Below are 18,526 nucleotides of genomic sequence, written 5' to 3' on the forward strand. Positions count from 1 at the left end.
AAAGGAGAGAGAGAGATGGGGCAAAATGTAAACAATGATTAGAGCTAGATAAAGATCTAGATAAAAGGCATATGACAATTTGGCAAATGGTGCCAATTTATGCCAAAATATTCTTATTCCCCAGGAAAGACCAAAGGTACTTACTTATAAACGTTAGCCTGTTGGTTCCTCTTCTCCTCACAGAATCACAGGGAAAAAAGTCATGTGAGGGAATACATCTTTTATTAATCCTCTTTTAACATGAAGTTTGAAGTGGAGAAGGTGAGGTGGAAAAGGAGTTTCACTCTCAGAGTCACCTAGCTGACCTGATTTAGAGATCCCTAAGGGGTGGAAGATGAGACAGGCCCATGTGACAGAAAGTTCTTGGAGGAAGTTGGGCTCATTTCTTTCCACCTCAACTCTGAGCATTTTCCTCTTGCAGTGTGTCATTAGGCAGACGGAAAACTGTGGTCACAGAGCCTTCTTATTTGTGAGACCCTTCTAATGTAGGCTTCTGATCTTTGTGGTAACATTTTAAAACATTTCCCCAGGAGTATTTACCTGAGGCCTCTGCTCCATATATGTATAATACAGATGCAATCCTTTTAGGTATAGAAATGGTTCATTCTCCACAGTTGATAAAAACATAAAGTCATTTCAAAAAGTCTGTGGAATAGCAGATTAAAGTATGAGTTTATTTTAATGCAAAACAAATTGAAATTCATGCACAGCTTTTTCATAATATGCATTTTCCATGAATTCTTGGAAAAGTCCCTCCTTTAGTTCTCTTTCTGAGGCAGGTGGGACTGGAGTCAATCAGGCGGCACTAGGAACGGCTCAGAAGTGGACTGTGTGAGTCCAAGGAGAAAGTGGCTGCTGAGGGGCTCGTAGTCACTTGCCACAGCTCCGTAGGGCAGAGGGTGCTTGTCCCGTCGCCTCTTCATGTTGGTAGTGTCTGTTCCTGACTTAGTGTCGAGCATATGGATGGTGCTCACTAAATATGTGCATGATGGCTAAATGCTGAGACCAGAGGAGGGAGGGGAAAATAAAAGTAAAGAAGAAACATGATGTTGAAGGGGAGGCCAGGGACAGTGACAGTGTCTGGGAACTGCACTGGGGCATGACCTTGGCAAGAGAGCTGCTGGATAGTTGTGGCTGCGGAACCTGGGATCCACTGCCCCACTGGCTTGAACCTGCCAGAAGAGACCTGAGAGTGAGGCTGCAGTGAGAGCTGAGCGTTGGCATCTGAAACTCAACCAGAATGGGCTTTCGATCAAAAAGATTGAGGCTGAAAGAATTATCCCGGGGATCCTTAGGGTAAGACAAATTGGAATAGAAATGTCAGATTTGCTCATTGACTGGATGAAGCAAAGGGGAAGGAGTAGTTTGCTCTGACTGTTTGAAGTTTCTGCGTAGACCTCATTTTTATCCATGTGTTTTCTCATGTGCTTTGTGTATCTCAAATACTGGAAGGTGCTTCAGATTTTTTTTTTTTTTTACTCTAAAGAGAATGCTTCACTTCCCTTGAATGGAGATGACATAGTGAACACAGACACCTTGGGGTTCTAGAGAGCCTAGATTTTTTTTTTTTTCATAATAATGAACTTTGAAAAGCCTCTTCAACTTAAGGGCAGACAGCAAAGCTCCTCTGTTCACAAGTCATGAGGACCAGAAGTGACTCTAGTCATTGAGGAGATGTCATCCTGAGACTGCAGGAACTGGATGTGAACACAGGATTTTGCAGAAATGGAGAGCTGGAATTCTCCAGGGGGAATGGAGGATTCATTATACCACCCATGTCCCCAGTGCACCTCACCAGTCCCTGAGGAAGGGTATTGCTCTACTAGGAAGCAGGGCTATGATGTTAGACTCTTGTATGACTCCTCAAGCAGTGACATGGAGTTTGCTCCAGCCATGTTCTTGGTCTTCAGGGGATTAAGCTCTCTATAAACACCTTGGGAAATCCAGAGTAGAGGATTTCTTCTAGAATTCATGAACAATGAGTTAGTCAACTCGTTTAACTGCTGAAAGTGAGGGTGATACTGAGCTTTCCAAGCTTAGAATAAACTCACAAATGCTCCTCAAAAGCTCTTAGAGCAGCCACTGCCACAGGCCTTTCTCAAAAACTGAGAGTGTGAACTACAGCCTGTCTCCTTGACATTCCCTGTGTTCCAGGGCTAAGACCCGTCTCTCTTCACCTTGTTTTTCAACTGTTAGAATTGCATGCAGCCTGCCTGCCCAGTTAGGTTCTTGATACCTGGTGGTCTGAGAATGAGAAGGTGACCCTTGGTGGGATAAACAGAGATCACAGTGACACTGGGGGGGGGGGAAGAACAAGGTCTTTGCATTAAACATTGCATTTGGGGTGAGCAGACCCTTGAATGCCCCCAGGTGTTTCACACTGAGTGGTTCAAGCATCCGTCCAGCTTCTTCTTCAGGACCAAAGTTTCAAAGAAAAGGGATGGCACTGGGAGGCGAGTCCAGTTCTATTTAATGTGCCATCCAGAGCTCTGTCCCTCACAAACAGAGTCCTCCTCTTTCTGCAAATCCCCTCCACTCCCACCATACACATGGTGGTTGCTGCTTCTGCCTCACAGAAAGGCTTGGGCAAACATGGCAGACAGAAGAGAAACAGAAGTCCCCTGCAAAGTATGTAAACTCTCCCTATGCACTCAAGTTCCCTCCTCCCATATGACATCCTCTTAAGGAAGCTGGAGCCTCTTAAATTGTTGTCTCAAGTCAGGCATCTCAGAGGGAAGTTCCATAACCTCACACCCAGCCTGAAGCCTAACTTTGGCAGATGTATGGTTCCCTCCAGTGGTTCTAAAGCTTAAAAGGATGACTTGCAGAGCTCGTCACAGAAGAGCCTTTATGGTACATGCTCTTGCCCGGATCTATAGGGTCACAGCCTAGGTCATGTAAAGAGGAACAGATGCAGGACTTTGAAGGTCAAAGCAGGGAGGAGTTTCTGTGTTTGATCCTACAGGGAGGGCTGTGGAGAGGGGCCTGGTTATGTGACCAGAGACAGAATCATGCTCCAGTCTGCAGTGTGGCAAGGATCCAAGAAAGGGCACCTTGCACAAACAAGAGGACAGCCACAGGGAGGCACTGCAGGGGAGCAGTGCCAGAACCCCGGAGGGCCACTGGTGCTGCCCTGAAGCCTGCTGGAGTCTTGTCCTGGGGCTCAACTTTGCCTCCAGAGGACTCCAGACAGGGTCCCCGAGGAGTAGGGATGATGTCTGGAATCCATCCTGTGGTGTTTTCCACCATCTCCTGCAGGAGGAGGAAGGAAAAAAGGTGAAAGCTGCATCCCCACTCAACTTTCCTTCACTGAGACCTTACTTGGTCTTCCCATCTTTAGAGATCCCACAGGCTCACTGGAAAGTTCCAACCACAATCGCTATTCAGAATAGCAGCAACTGCGTCCCCAGCCTCTCCTTCCCTCACCCAGTGCTTCTTCCTTTGCCATTCTCATCCCTCATTCTCTCTCTTCCTGCTTAGGCTCAACGCCATCCCACAGCCCTCCATTCCTGAACCTGGAGGTATCTCTTGTGGCACTCACGTCAATGGTCTTTATTATCACAGTCTGTTGGGCCTCCTTGCAGGCTTTCTCAGCTTTCTTAATGTTCTCTGGGGTCCACTCCACGTTGTTCATGGCCATCATGCCCTCCATGGAGCTGCCGTGGGTAGTAGAATCAGGGCAGGGACCATAGACCGTGGTTTAAAGGATCAACTTAGAGCTTTGACAGAATGTGTATAGAGCAACCTCCTTTGGGTTAGCATCAGTTCTACGTCAGCACAAACTACAGGAATTTCTTATAAACCAATGAGACAACCATGGTGAGTTATAGCTCATTATGGAGAAATATCATCAGAACTCAGAAATGAAGATTTGAGAAAATGGAAAGAGCTATGGGACCAGCAGGTGGTGTGGTGGTTAAGGTGCTAGGCACTCCCATATGGTCGACAATGGTTGGAGTACCCGGACCTAGTGGCTTGCTTTCTCACTTCCTCTCTCTCTCTTTCTGGTCAAATTAAAATAAATGAATGAATAATAAAATTAAATTAATAATTCTTTAAAAAAAAAAAAGAAAAGAAAGAAAATGAAAAGAACTTCAGAATCTTTAAGGAAGTGGTGTTTAATCTGGGGCCATGGAGTCCCAGAAGGTTGATAGAATGAATGCAGGTTGATAGAGTGACCTTTAATTGCCCCCAAATTGTGTGTAAAATGGGGTGCATATGCACAGATATGCATTTTTTTCTAAGAAAGAAGTTTCAGAGCTTTCCTAAGCCTTAGAGAGAATCCTTATTCCTAGGTAATTAAAGGTCATGCCATAAGTAGTGCACGTGAAAAGGGCAGACAGAATTTGCACACAAGTGATCTGACTTCTAGGTGTCTGTTATCTGCTCCTCTGATCTTCCTGATGTGAAAAAATAATCCCACAAAATCGCTGTCCCATGTCAAAACTTTGAGAGTCAGACACTGGTAAGAGTAGAGGCAAAAAGGACAGTGGCTGATTCAGCAGCCCACCGAGGAAACCCGGCTCACTAGCCTTCTCCAAGTCTCCCCAGAATTTTAGCCCTTCCCCTCACACCCAGAATTTTATCTCCCAGGATGACTCACTCTGATGCCTCTTCTCCCAGCTCATGGGCCACGTAGATGATGTCAGGGTACCCCATGCAGCTGGAGATGTTATTTCGGGGATAGTAGAAGAGGAAGATGAGGCACATCTCATTGATGGTGCTGGGACCTCCCTGGAGAAGAATGGAAAGACAGAGAGAGAGAGAGAGAGAGACAAAGGTGTGAAGAAAGAGAGCAACACTGCAGGCAGAAACTGGCGTTGGCGGTCACTCTATGAGCTCTGCTACTTTCCTTGTTTTATAACAGCCAGGGCCAGCTGGCTCTTGTTACTTACTTTATCTCACCACGTATCTTTCTTTGTTTCCAACCAGGGGACAATTATTAGTATTATTTCCAAACAAATATAGAGCTATGGGACCAGCAGGTGGTGTGGTGGTTAAGGTGCTAGGCACTCCCATATGGTCGACAATGGTTGGAGTACCCGGACCTAGTGGCTTGCTTTCTCACTTCCTCTCTCTCTCTTTCTGGTCAAATTAAAATAAATGAATGAATAATAAAATTAAATTAATAATTCTTTAAAAAAAAAAAAGAAAAGAAAGAAAATGAAAAGAACTTCAGAATCTTTAAGGAAGTGGTGTTTAATCTGGGGCCATGGAGTCCCAGAAGGTTGATAGAATGAATGCAGGTTGATAGAGTGACCTTTAATTGCCCCCAAATTGTGTGTAAAATGGGGTGCATATGCACAGATATGCATTTTTTTCTAAGAAAGAAGTTTCAGAGCTTTCCTAAGCCTTAGAGAGAATCCTTATTCCTAGGTAATTAAAGGTCATGCCATAAGTAGTGCACGTGAAAAGGGCAGACAGAATTTGCACACAAGTGATCTGACTTCTAGGTGTCTGTTATCTGCTCCTCTGATCTTCCTGATGTGAAAAAATAATCCCACAAAATCGCTGTCCCATGTCAAAACTTTGAGAGTCAGACACTGGTAAGAGTAGAGGCAAAAAGGACAGTGGCTGATTCAGCAGCCCACCGAGGAAACCCGGCTCACTAGCCTTCTCCAAGTCTCCCCAGAATTTTAGCCCTTCCCCTCACACCCAGAATTTTATCTCCCAGGATGACTCACTCTGATGCCTCTTCTCCCAGCTCATGGGCCACGTAGATGATGTCAGGGTACCCCATGCAGCTGGAGATGTTATTTCGGGGATAGTAGAAGAGGAAGATGAGGCACATCTCATTGATGGTGCTGGGACCTCCCTGGAGAAGAATGGAAAGACAGAGAGAGAGAGAGAGAGAGACAAAGGTGTGAAGAAAGAGAGCAACACTGCAGGCAGAAACTGGCGTTGGCGGTCACTCTATGAGCTCTGCTACTTTCCTTGTTTTATAACAGCCAGGGCCAGCTGGCTCTTGTTACTTACTTTATCTCACCACGTATCTTTCTTTGTTTCCAACCAGGGGACAATTATTAGTATTATTTCCAAACAAATATTCCACATGTCTGCCCTGATGTCTACATTTCAGCTGCCACTGTCCTAGTTTGGTTATACTATCCGACTCCCGACTTGCATCAGTCACCCATCCGGCCTAATTGCAATCTCTACAGAGCCACCACCAGACTTGTTCACAATATGTCTGCCATCTGCCTATGCAGAAACTTTCAGCTCTCAGTAGTCCATTAAATATTACCTTTAAACAAATTCTTTGATTACATATAAGAAATTTTAACCCATTTGTTTATTCAACTTGCCCACCTGGAAAATAGAAAGCAATAAAGTTGGACTCTGCTGTCCTGAAGATGTAAGTTACACAGTGTCAACCCTACTCTAGGGATTCTTTATTTTCTTCATTCTCACTGTTTTTTTCAGACATGTTTTTTCTATTACTTAGCCTCCAGCCAAGCTCTTCATTCTTCATGAACACCCCATGTATTTCTTACATGTATTTTTCTGTCTTTTCCTTCTCCAGAATCCCCCAACTCTCAGTGAGTAGAGCAAGGCCAACTCACATATGTCACATCTTCAGTTCGCTATAGTAGGAGCTTATGGATTGTTTTCCTGTAAATTTTCCTAATGCATTTTCTCCATTCTTCTCTTGCATTATAATCATTAGTATGACTGTATTTTTTTCTTCAATAGCATTTGATCTTTTTTGGATCCCTCAAGCCCTGAACCACTGCTGACACACAAGATAGGTGGGGCTCCTTGTGATCATAGTAAAGTAGCACACTCTACCTGAGCAACCACTACAAGTCAGGCAATGACCTAAGTGTTTGGCATGTATTAAGTAACTCTTAACACAATCATATGAGAAAAGAAATAGTATTAATCTTTTTGGAGTTAGGAAACTGAGGCACAAAGAGGTAGAATAACTTGCCTTGGGGTAGAAAGGTGTTACCTGTTTGTGCTGACATTCAACCCCAGGCAGTGAGGCCTCAGAGTCTGTGCTTTTAGTTGCTGTAACAACTATGGTTCCATGGTCTTAGTGAGTCACTGACAGAAAACACAAGGGATCTCTGTACCCATCCTAGATGAATGGTAACATGAGGGCATGAAAAGCCCATGCCAGTGGGAAATGCCATTGGAGAAGGAAGGGCTTCAGCTAGAGTAATGGGAGTCACTGGGTCGCCAAAACCATGGGTGGGGCTCTATTCTGGGGCTATAGTCATGGTGACCATGGTAGGGGAGATGTACTTACAAAGGTCATTGTGTCACGGTCCAGTGTCTGGTAGTGACATTCTACCAGCAGCTCATCTCCCTGTTCGGAGTAAATATGAAGGCTGAGACTAAGACACAGAGGGACTGGTATGGTCTTAGAACCTTCCCATCTAACGATTATAATCTCAGATCCTGCCTTCCCCCCCTGCCTGGATTCCAGCCACGCTTTCCCTGGGCTCCCACCGGCTTGATTGCCACTCGAGAAGGCAAATCTCGAGTCTCCTGCAGATTGAAGTCATAGGAATCATCTTTACAGATCGTTTGAATTTGTGTTCCATTTCTAGAGGCAGAGAAGGGGAAAACACAGAAATGAGAAGGGGAAGTGGAGAGGAGTCTACGTATAAAGATGAAGTGTGTGGGGTCATGCTGAGCGCATAGGTTGTTTATAAACATAAACAAAAAAGCTCTTTCTTCCAGTCTTTTTCCAGCCATCCCCTCTCAGGGGATAGTTCTAGCTCCTCCTTATTCCCAACCATGCAAAACTTTACACCGCAGAATGAAGAACTATTCCCACATTCAGAAGGAAAAGCTTCAATACAAGGTCTGCCCTTACCTGTACTGCACAGCCTGCAGAGCCCGCCCTGCCAAGTGGGTATGGAGCAGGTAGCCGTATACCTGTATGTCAGGCACGGGGGCCCCATTCATCTGTAATAGGGAGGTTGCATGTCTGGTTTGTTAAGAACTTTGATTTTGACTTGCTCCCCGATTTTCCTCCCTTGATTCTTGACTTCTTCCTCACATGACTGATACCCATTATTTCTTTATTAACTCCCCTGGCTGCTCTTCCTATACCATTTGCCTTGCTCCAAAGCCCACTCCTTCCCTCCCTTGCTTGATTTGCATGAACCATTTTTCCTGAGAACTAGACTATAGCCCTTCTTCAACTCTGCGACTGGGGCTGTGTGGACTTGTGGGTCAGACCAGGTCTGTGATGAGGAACAAGGAACCTCAGGGAGGGTGTGCCTCCCAGCTTCACCTCTTCAAACTTCTCAGTCTTACACAGCCCATAGGACATGAAGGACTCAGCACCCGGAGGTATGAAGTGAATGGGGAAAGTGAAGAAGCCCAGCTGGAGGACACCCATGTCGTATTTGCGCAGCTGAGGACTGTAGTACACTCGAATCCCTGAAGTGTCATACACACCTGGTGCAGAAACAACAAACAAACAAACTAACAAATGAAATCTCAGGAGGTAGAAGAGTCGTCATGGTGTGGACAGTAAGAGGGAAAGCTGGAGCTGGGCTGTGAGCAAAGGAGCCAGCTGTCGATCATAGCTGACAGCCCTGGACACCTTCCCAACACCTGCAGGAACCAGCCAGCCCGACAGCTGCCTTCTGTAGTCCTCTGGACACTCACCAGGAAGGTTGTGAAAATTGCTGTAGTGAACCTCCAGTCGGATCCACTGAGGGTCCAAGGGGGTCCCAATAGAAATGCCTACATCATCGGGAAACTGGTAACTCTGTTGGCAGGAGGGAGATTGGGCAACCAGAAGGACTGGGGACAAGGTGAAGGGGTTCAGAGCTCCTGTCCTTATTTTCCAGCCATTATCCCAGATTGTCCCTATTCTCTGTCTTCCTTCAGCTCAGCAATTCCCATTGCTCAAAAACACATCCCCCCACCCCACCCCCGCCACATATTTCCCCCTCACAGGACTCACCGTGCCCCCGACAGCCCAGCCCACGATGACCTGTGAGCAGAGGGAGAAGGCGGGGTCAGCTCCATAGCAGTCGCTGATGCCCGTGGGGAGAGCACTGGCATTGCCACAGGCATACACCAGGATGTGATGCACCATGGTCTCGTTGTGGTAGATAAGCTTGGGCTCAAACTGCGCAGAGAAAGAAGGGCAGAGCACGGTCAGGACCTTCTGTGCCAGGTCCTCATTCTCCTCATTTCTTTTCCCCAATCAAAACTATGTCACTCCCAACTTCTCTTTGCTTCTGTTTTTCTTCCATTTCCTCTCTCTGCTTTTCACCCACACACTAGCATTTCTCCCAACTCTGACTGTTCTCTCAATTCCCACCCCTTTAAAACTCTTCCTTGAGAACATAGCATACTAAATCTGGCCAGAAACTAGCCAGGACTCCTGACTTTCTTTGGTAACCTCAATCAGTTCTTGCTATCCAAGCAAGTCATCATACTTCTTTGGAGTTTTTTCTTTAAAAAAAAAAAAAAAAAAGGGAACCAGCAGTTAGCATAATGGCTATGTCGCTAGACTCCCACGTAGTCGAATGTGGTTCGCGTCCCCGGCCCGGGGGCTTAAAACTCATGCCGGGCGCGTGTGAATGCGTGTCCAAGATCCCGAGAGGAGAATGGAGGAGAAGGGATTGCGGCGTGACCATCCCCCCTGGGGGGTGATTTCTCGCTTTCTGTCTCTATGTCTCTCTCTGTCTGTCTGGTGAGTGCACGCGCCCTATAGCAAAAACCTCTCCAAAAAAAAAAAAAAAGTACCCCCACACATTTGCCTCTTATTTGTGAATTTTTAAAGACAGATCTTTCCATGTCATGATCCTCTTGCATCAGTCACTTAGCTGGGATTGCAGGTACATGTCACTGTGCCTGACGTTTTTGGACAGGGTTTAACCATATTGCCCAGTACAGCCTTGAGCTCAAGATCCTCCTGTCTCAGCCTCCCCAGGCCAATGGAATCACAGGCTAAACCATCATGCCCAGACTTTAGGTTGGACCTGGAGGTGATTGGGGTCCCCTATGTCGTCTCAGCTGTAGAGCACAGCATCTCAATAGACATGTCGCTGTGGTTCATACTAAGATCATACTTATATTTACTAGATCAAACTGAAGTCACTCAAATGTGAAATTATGTCACCACATTTGAGCTCATTCTAGCCAGACTTTCTTGACCTCCTGACAGCCCTTATCCCCATTCCTGTCTCGGTCTTTACCTCTCTCTTCCAGGGCTAACAGCACACTTCTGGCTTAGTCTATAGAGTACTGGAGTGCAGTGCTGGAAGCCACAGGGCTGACCAAGGGGTCAAATCCCTAGTGGGCCTGAGAACATCCCTATCATGAGCCTGGACATCTGAGTTCCTGAGATGCTGGAAGGCAGGGGATAGCAGATTGTGGCAAACTGCTGTGCATTCAGGGTGTCTATCTTTCTCTTTCTCATACACATGTGTTCTCTATAGAGACAGAGGAAAAGAGAAAACAATTCTAGGGCCAGGCTGGGGTTTATACTCTGTTTTTCACAAATGCTTAATCATTATAACCAACAAATGTCTGTTGCACGGTGTGGCTTATGTAGAGTTGAACATTGTAGTTCTGGACTCCACAAATTACGTAACTACCTCTGCCGCGAGCCCTGCCTGTTCCCTTGTTCTCCCAGCTACTTTTCTATCGCTTCTTCTCAGTGATTTTTTCCAAAGAAACCTCCTTCAGAGTTGGTCACACCCACCTCCCTGTTAGAACATGTTTCCTTGCCTTGAAAATGTTTCCTTTTGGTTCCCTTTACCTTGTAGATGTGATGCTTCTTGCTTACGATGGGGAGAGGGAGAAAGGTGCAGGCATACGTGGTGTCATCCTCTGGAATGAGAAACTAGGGAAGGGTGCACAGAAGCTGAGTGGGGGGATCAAGGCTCCCAGGGAAACTGGGGGAGGGACAGGACAAGGCAGGGGGATAGGGCCAGATTGGCACTCTTCAGGGGACAGAGGAGCCAGAGCAGCCTCAGTCTGAGGAATGTGCTGACTACACTGTAGGCACAAGTAGAGGGGTGTGGACTGACGGGAGATGGGACAGGAACTGGAGGTTGCTGGATAGGGCAGAGGGTCTTACATCAGTGATCTCCAAGTCATGGATGATGGTGTCCTCGGGGACTTCCAGATCATCAGGGTGGACTATTTGTAGCAGGAAGATGGACTTGACAAAAGTACGCTCCCGATCCAACTTCACAGTGTCATCCAGGCCGTAGGCAGTGAGCACCCTCACTGTGTCACTCTGGGAGCCAGGAGCAGTGAGATGCTGCTGCCTGTGAGCAACACTTCACACATATTTGTACCCAAGGACCCCCACAAGCCACTTGCCATGTCTACCCAGTAGGATGGAGAAAGCTAGTCAGGTTCTAACTCTGCCCCTGAGGCTTGCTTGCTGGTAATCTTGATCAGGCCGTAGTCCCTCTCACCTCCCCACCTGGATGCCTATGTCCACATTGCAAAATGAAAGAGTTGAGCTAAACTCTTAAATTCAAACACTCCAACGGTCAGTGAGATAGGGCAGGGTTATTTCAGGGGGAGCACTGCGAAGGGTGGGATAGTTGCTGAATCTGTGGGAAGTTGTTCTGTGGCACAATTGAGGTGGTATCAGGGAAGATTGAGAAGGATGGAAGCTCTAGAAACTGACTGGCTGCCTGACTAGGCATGGCTACACCTCCCCTGCTTGTAATTAAAGTTCTTTTCACTCTATTTTACCGCAATATCTTGGTCATGAGGGTCGCAGGAGCGGAAGGGCCTGGAAAAGCGCATGGTGGTGTAGACAGCATCTTCTGTGAGCCCTAGCAGCTCAGCATCTTGGCTTCCGTCCTCCCTAAGGGTGTCTTCATCCACCAGGTGCTGGTCCTGGGTTTCAGTAAAGGTCAAGGAGTAAGAACTAGGAGCCTCAAATGGTCATGCTTTGGAAAAGTAGGTGTCTCTCAGCTTCCCCAGAGTCAAAAGTAGTAGAACATAGGTTGTGCTACAAAAACATTCTTTTGCCATAGTCTCCTCCTAGATCGGAGCATGGCATCAAGAAGCAGATTGTTGGGGAAGAGGAATGGACTGTCTGATGGAGTGTGCCCACCTGCCCTTCCTTTACTCTCTCGTTGAAAATCTCATCTCCATAAATCCTAATATCCCCGCATCCCTAACACTTGAAAGTTCACTTATTTTCAGTCCATGCCATCTATAGTTTCTCATGTGGCTCTTGCCGCACATTTCCTGGTACTGCTAGTTGACACTTCCCACTGTAAGTGCAGTTTGAAAGGGTGATTAGGAATTCAAACTAGTCAAAATGGGTGAGATTGGGAGATGGATAAGCGACTTCATCTGTAAAAGGGAGTAATAATGATTCACTTCATAATAATGCTATGAATTTGGAACAATTTTTGATTAATCATAAGTATATAAAAATTCTTTTTTTTTCTGTTTTTTTTTTTGAGAGTTTTTTTCCATAGGGCGTGTGCACTCGCCAGACAGACAGAGAGAGACAGAGAGACAGAAAATGAGAAATCACCCCCCAGAGGAGATGGCCATGCCGCAATCCCTTCTCCTTCATTCTCCTCTCGGGACCTTGGGCACACACACACACACGCGCCCAGCATGCGTTTTAAGTCACCGGGTCCGGGACGTGAACCGCGGTCGACTACGTGGGAGTCCAGCGACATAGCCATTACGCTAACTACTGGTCCCAAGTATATAAAAATTCTAAGTGATCATTATTGTTACTGTTGCTGCTCTTGTTATTAGATTATTGCATATTGTGATCCATTTGATTTAGTTTAAAGGAAATTGAAGGCAGAGATGTGTCTCAGCTTTGAATCATCCCTAGTGACCCATATTTAATGGGCTATTAACGAATAAGTGGAACAAGACTGTCGCTCACAGACTACTGGTTCCATTATCTTAGAGCAGCCTTGGAGGCATGCAGTCTCAAAGGCCTAGACAGTAAGTTTTATAATGGACCATATCTATAGGGAGAATTCAATGGTAAGCTAGAGATTGGGGATGTGCCTCATAGGCATTGTGACATTCTCAACTCAATAAAGATCCTCATTCTTGGAAGACAGTCACCATCAGACTTACCGAGAAATAGACATTGCCATCGGGCAAGACTCCTCCAATGACCAGGTCACTTCCCACGTTGGTGTAGCGGTTTGTGACACCCAAGCCCACCCATCCAGTTGTTCGGACCTGGAGCTCAAAAGTGATGATCTCAGCTTCAAGGTCAAAGTCCCAACGCAGAAAAATGGCATTGGAAGGATCTAGGAACCTAGAATAACGCAGGCGAGATGTGGGGCCAAGACGCTTGCCTTGGGAAGGGGATGCTAGGACCAGAAGTAGGAAAAGCCTGAAGAGAAGGACACAGGTCATGGCTCCTGGAGCCTGGCACAGCTCTCCTGTGGAAGGACACTTGAAATCTCTGCACTTATATATGCCTCTACCTGTGCCAGGCATCACGCCACAGGAAAGGGACAGGCTGGGGTTCTTCTGATCTGATTATCTTCTGGGTTCAAATGTTTTTGTGCCACAAAAACATTCTTTTTGCCACTTACATAACTCTGAAGGTGAAATGTCTCTGAGAGGCTACAGAACAGGTTTATCTCACTCTAAATCAGGGGACATAAAATCCTCAGGGATGACTCATTCAGACTTTCTATCCCAACCCCATGCCAGTGGTGTGCTAGTGGGGACCCCACAGAAACAAGGGGTTTAGCTTCTCCTTTCTCTCTTTATCTCTCTTCCTGTCCCACCTTATCCTGTATTCTTGGATGTTCTGACTGAACATTCTACCTCTGACATCTGCCTCCATCCCAGTTTTTATGGGCACTTTTAATTTTGTTTACATGTAGAACTCAGGTACTAATGGTGTGGGGGCTGGGGTGCGGGCGGGAGGAAGCTACACATAAGCCTAGGCTTGCAGTTCTCCAGTACGGTGTAGGAAGGAGAGAAGTTGGTGGGAGGGCTTGAGGGAAGCTATGATTTCCATCTCCTGGAGGATCTTTGCTACTAATCCCTGGAAGGACTCTTAGAGGTGAAGGGACTGTAATCAGCTTTCCAGATGCTCAAGTGTCAGGCAGCTTTCGTTTCCTGCATATTTTGGGGAGGAGCAAGAATGGGAGAAAGTGAGGGGAAGGGTAGGAACTAAATGAGAAATAAACGTGAATTTGCCTCTGGGATGCTTTGTGCTTTACTCTTCCTCTCATGAGTTGCCTTTTAGAGAAATGACATTTTAATGTGTCTCCACTGGAGGCTTAGTCCAACTTCTCCACTTGCAAGTGTACTGGTTTTCCACAAACAGTAAAAGCACAGAAGGAATATTAGAGTATTAGGACACTGGAGTAGAGAGATCCATTTAGTTTTCAAAAACATTCCATCCACTTGATGTCTAGATGAGAAAATGAGGGCGCCAAGGGTGACATGAGTAGTGGCTGCTCACCTGCCACCTTACTGTAGCACTAACATGAGAACACAGGGGTCCTACCCACAGGTTGATGTTCTTTCTGTTACTTTCTTCATTTCCTTAGGTTGCAGACATGTGCAAGGGACCAGATCTCTGCCATGCATTTCCACCATGGCTTGTCATAGTGGAGGGAGTTGATGTCGTTTTTCTGACTGCTTCTTATATAATGGATCAAAGTCTCACCCTAACCCCTGAGTTATCTCCTCCTGGTGGCTGACCTGGAGTTGGGCTTGTCTCCTCTGATCTGCAGTTGTTCATCCTTCATCAGACAATGGAAGGGACACGTCCCCAGGACATCCCCCCACACAAACTGGACCACACTTCTCCACTCCAGTGGGGGTGGATAGATGCTGGAGCAGCCTCCTCACCTCTTCATTCAGCACATGCATAGTCTTTGTGTTTCCTACTGAGTGCATTGAAGCTGGTGAGGACCCCGCTATGGTTGTTTGCTTCTGCTGTGAGCACTTGAGTAGCAATTCAAATGGGGTGCAGTGGGGAAGAAAACAAATGTCCCAAATGGCAGCCACAACATCCCAACACTGGACCTAGCAGAGAAGCTGGGCAGTCATCTGGAAGCAAGAGGCTTACTTTGGGCCAGGACGGGGAGCTGGGCCAACACAAGAGGGGAAGGCAGATCCTGGGAGGCACTGACCTTGAGGAGCAGCAAGGCCAGGGAGGAGATAATGTGGCGCTGGAGACACTCTGATCCCAATCTCATTTGGGGATTAAGGCTAGGGAGGAGGAGGCAGGGAGACAGGACAGCCAGGCCTGTAAACAGAGAAGGGCCCAGGATCTCTTGTGATCTACCTGGCTGGTCTGAGCACTGTCCTCAGGGAAGAGCTGGGAGCAGTGACTGTACACTCGGGGCATCTCTTCTACTCGATCTCCATCTGCTCCCACCCCAGGATGCCAGGCTATCGCTGAAACCTCATGTGGGGCTCTTCATGGAGGGATCTGTCCCTGATCTGGGTTGAGGTCTGGCCCTAACCTAACTCCCTGAGTTTATTAAGCGTCAGTAATGGGACAGACACCACACTCAGAACTCTGACTTGAATGTGGTACAGTCCAGGACTGGAATGTGGGAAGTTCCTAAACCCTTCTGTGTCTCCTGTTATTGACTGAAAAGTGGTGAGTATGGAGAGATGGTAGATGCAGGCCTTTTTTGGTCTAATTTCCCAGAATATTGTTTCCCGAGCTTTCTGAAAAACAAGACCTCTTATTAATGTTAAAATGTTATGGTAACTTATGCTTTTAATCACAGTCGATTGCTCAGTTGATAGATGAATAAAGACAAAAGTTGCTATTTACTATTTCATATTTTCATTAAATTCGAATTTTATCATTGAAATAATAGCAGTTAACTCTATCAAGTGTGTAGTCTGAGCCGAGCTCTCCCCTCAGCCTTTTTCATGTACTGCTCCACTTATTCCTATAAAATAGTTTTCTTAGTTATGTCTATCTTACAGATGAAGTCACTAAGACCTGAGTTATAGTAACATCAGGAGTTGCTGGGAAAATAATTTGATATGTAATTAAATGTAGCCATTAAAAAAATGAGACCCTGGTATTTGATAGAAAGTGGACACATAGGAAAGGTTTATTGCTAAGTGAAGCAAGTCAGACTATGAAGAGAGGCGTTGTATGTTCCCACTCAATATATACCACATGCCAGTGCTCTGTGGCAGAAACTGAATAACTGGGAGGTATAAAGGCCCGGAGAGCAGTGGCGATGGTGGAGGCAGTGCAAGAGGACTTGCAAGGAGGGCAGCCATGGATACTGGAGACAGTGTGGGAGGAGGGTGGGAATGGGAGGTTGGGAGGGAGGAGTCAAGGGGGGAAACATGTAATAGACACAAAAATGGAAATTATCTATTGATGATAAAGTGTAGAGTAATATATTTGAATGGACTAGCATACAGTGTATTCATGCTAGGAAATTTCATTCTGTATGCTGTAAAGGTATACAGTGATTGAATGTAAAAAAAAGAAAGGAAAAGAAAGAAAATATACATATATACTAAATGTCTGCACTCTACAGCAGAAACTGAAGGTTGAAAGTTATAATAGCAGGGAGACCTACTGTAGCTTCTAGAGACAGTATAGAAGGGTGTGAGTAGTACGGGATGAGTAATAGGGCTGGAAAGGAAGGGATGGGGGAAAAACAAAACATTTAATAGATATACAAATGAAAAGTTATTTGTGGATGAGAATGTGTATGGCAACATTGTTGACTTGACTAACAGGCACTACATTAATGCTAGGAAAAAGCATGTTGTACAATGTAAAGATGTACAGTGTTTAAATATAAATAAAAAATTAAAAATAAAATAAGATATATATACATTTCAAAGACATTAAGGTAGAGTTTACAATTGGAAGTTTTCTTTTCTTTCTTTTTTTTTTTTGAGAGGTTTTTGCTAGAGGGCGCGTACGCTCGCCAGAAAGACAGAGAGACAGAGAGATAGAAAGTGAGAAATCACCCCCCAGGGGAGATGGCCACGCCACAATCCCTTCTCCTCCATTCTCCTCTTGGGATCCTGAGCACGCACGCACACGCACCTGGCATGAGTTTAAGCCGCCAGGTCCAGGACTTGATCTGCAGTTGACAACATGGGAGTCCAGCGACATAGCCATTATGCTAACTGCTGGTCCCACAACTGGAAGTTTTCTAAGGCAGATGCTATAAAAATTGGAGTTGGGTAAGGGGAGTTCTTCCCTTAGTTTCAACAAGGGAAATTAAACAGATTTTTTTTTTTTTTTTTTTTTTTTTTGAAAATTAAAAGATTTTTTTTTTTTTTTTTTTTTTAGATTTTTGCTTCAAGCTTTGTGTCTCACTGGAGACAGAGTGAGAGGGAAAATGAGAAATCACCCCCTGCTACAGGAGATTTAATTTTTAATTTATGTTTGCCCTCACAGTCAAACACAGGTAACTGGAGATGAGTGCCCATTGTCTGACCACACCATGTTGTCCTGCAACATCCCTGGTGGATATGAGGGAGGTCTTCCAAAAGATCATGGAAAGTGTGCATTATGGGGGAAAAAAAAACTATGCATTTGAAACATTTTTGCATCCAAATGGACTTGTACTTGAATTCATTTTTCTAAGCTTTTGAAATGATTTTGTATGTGAAGTAGGTGGGTGAGAGACGTCTTTGTTCAAGTCTACAAGCATTGCTTGGTTGCACTGAGATAATTTTAGTTTCTTGCTAAGATGAGAGGCATAGATTCAGACCTCTGTTCTCAGAGAATCTGGGATGCAATTGAGAAAGAACAGGGACAAGTACCTTTCCTAAAAAACACAGTGGATGTGGGGAGTGTGAGGTTGCATGTATGAGTGTCTGTTGGGGTTCGGGAAGCAGGAAATCACTCTTCAGTTTGAGGTTTGCTCTTTGATGAGAAGATAGACAAAAGATTCAGTTTCCTGACAAAGCCACACCCTTTGGAGGTTGAGGTCCAGAGACTGTCAGCCACCTCTTTCCAACTTACAGGCTTGGATTCAGCTCTCCTGTCTGGCTATCCCTGTCCTATCACCCTGCTGGAGAGAGACTGAGGGACCAGGGAATGGCACTGCTTTCTGTTCTGTGCTATTGGGTGCTGATGGCAGCTGGGAGTACAGGTCAGATGGCAGGCAGAGAAAGCCCCTCAGTGGGTTAGAGGAGGGAAAGACAGGCCCAGTCACTGGAGTAGCTAGTTACAGAAATTGCTCCCTAATTGTAGCCTTGCCAGTCATCTCTAGAGGTACCCATTCTGTTGACCTTCAGCCCAGGATGTCTGTGTATTTCAGACACCAGTGCAAGCCTGGTGGAGCAAAGTCCCAGGTGGGTCTTGGTACCACGTGGTCAAGCTGAGATTCTGCACTGCATTCTGAGAAATTCCCAGTACCCCTGGATGAGCTGGTACCAACAGGACCTTCAGCGGCAACTCCAGATGCTAGCTACTCTGCGAAGTCCTCAGGAGAAGGAGGCCATATCTTTTCCTGGAGCAGATTACCAGGTTACACGGGTCAGTGACACTGAACTGAGGCTGCACGTGGCCAACGTGACCCAGAGCAGAACGCTGTACTGCACCTGCAGCAAAGACACAGTGTGA

General features: G+C 45.9%; 1 protein-coding gene and 1 gene segment (V, D, J or C); one reads left to right on the forward strand and one right to left on the reverse strand.

The window, feature by feature from the left end:
- Positions 1 to 2,943: 2,943 nt before the first annotated feature.
- Positions 2,944 to 13,347, reverse strand: LOC102495806 (putative DBH-like monooxygenase protein 2). Its single transcript, XM_006145070.1, has 13 exons — positions 13,060 to 13,347; positions 11,692 to 11,838; positions 11,060 to 11,221; positions 10,739 to 10,822; positions 8,930 to 9,097; positions 8,629 to 8,731; positions 8,249 to 8,415; positions 7,826 to 7,917; positions 7,456 to 7,552; positions 7,253 to 7,312; positions 5,685 to 5,815; positions 3,542 to 3,656; positions 2,944 to 3,252 (listed from the first exon to the last, which is right to left on the reverse strand). Exons 1-13 carry the CDS (start codon positions 13,345 to 13,347, stop codon positions 3,010 to 3,012), a joined length of 1,857 nt encoding a protein of 618 aa, XP_006145132.1. The 3' UTR covers positions 2,944 to 3,009.
- A 4,080-nt stretch (positions 13,348 to 17,427) lies between these two features.
- On the forward strand, positions 17,428 to 18,526 carry LOC114007218 (T-cell receptor beta chain V region E1-like). The segment is given in 2 exon segments: positions 17,428 to 18,053; positions 18,222 to 18,526. Coding segments are annotated over 2 exon segments (360 nt in total).

This window comes from Tupaia chinensis, unplaced genomic scaffold (assembly GCF_000334495.1).
Source record: "Tupaia chinensis unplaced genomic scaffold, TupChi_1.0 Scaffold000140_1, whole genome shotgun sequence".
NCBI classification, from domain to species: domain Eukaryota; kingdom Metazoa; phylum Chordata; class Mammalia; order Scandentia; family Tupaiidae; genus Tupaia; species Tupaia belangeri.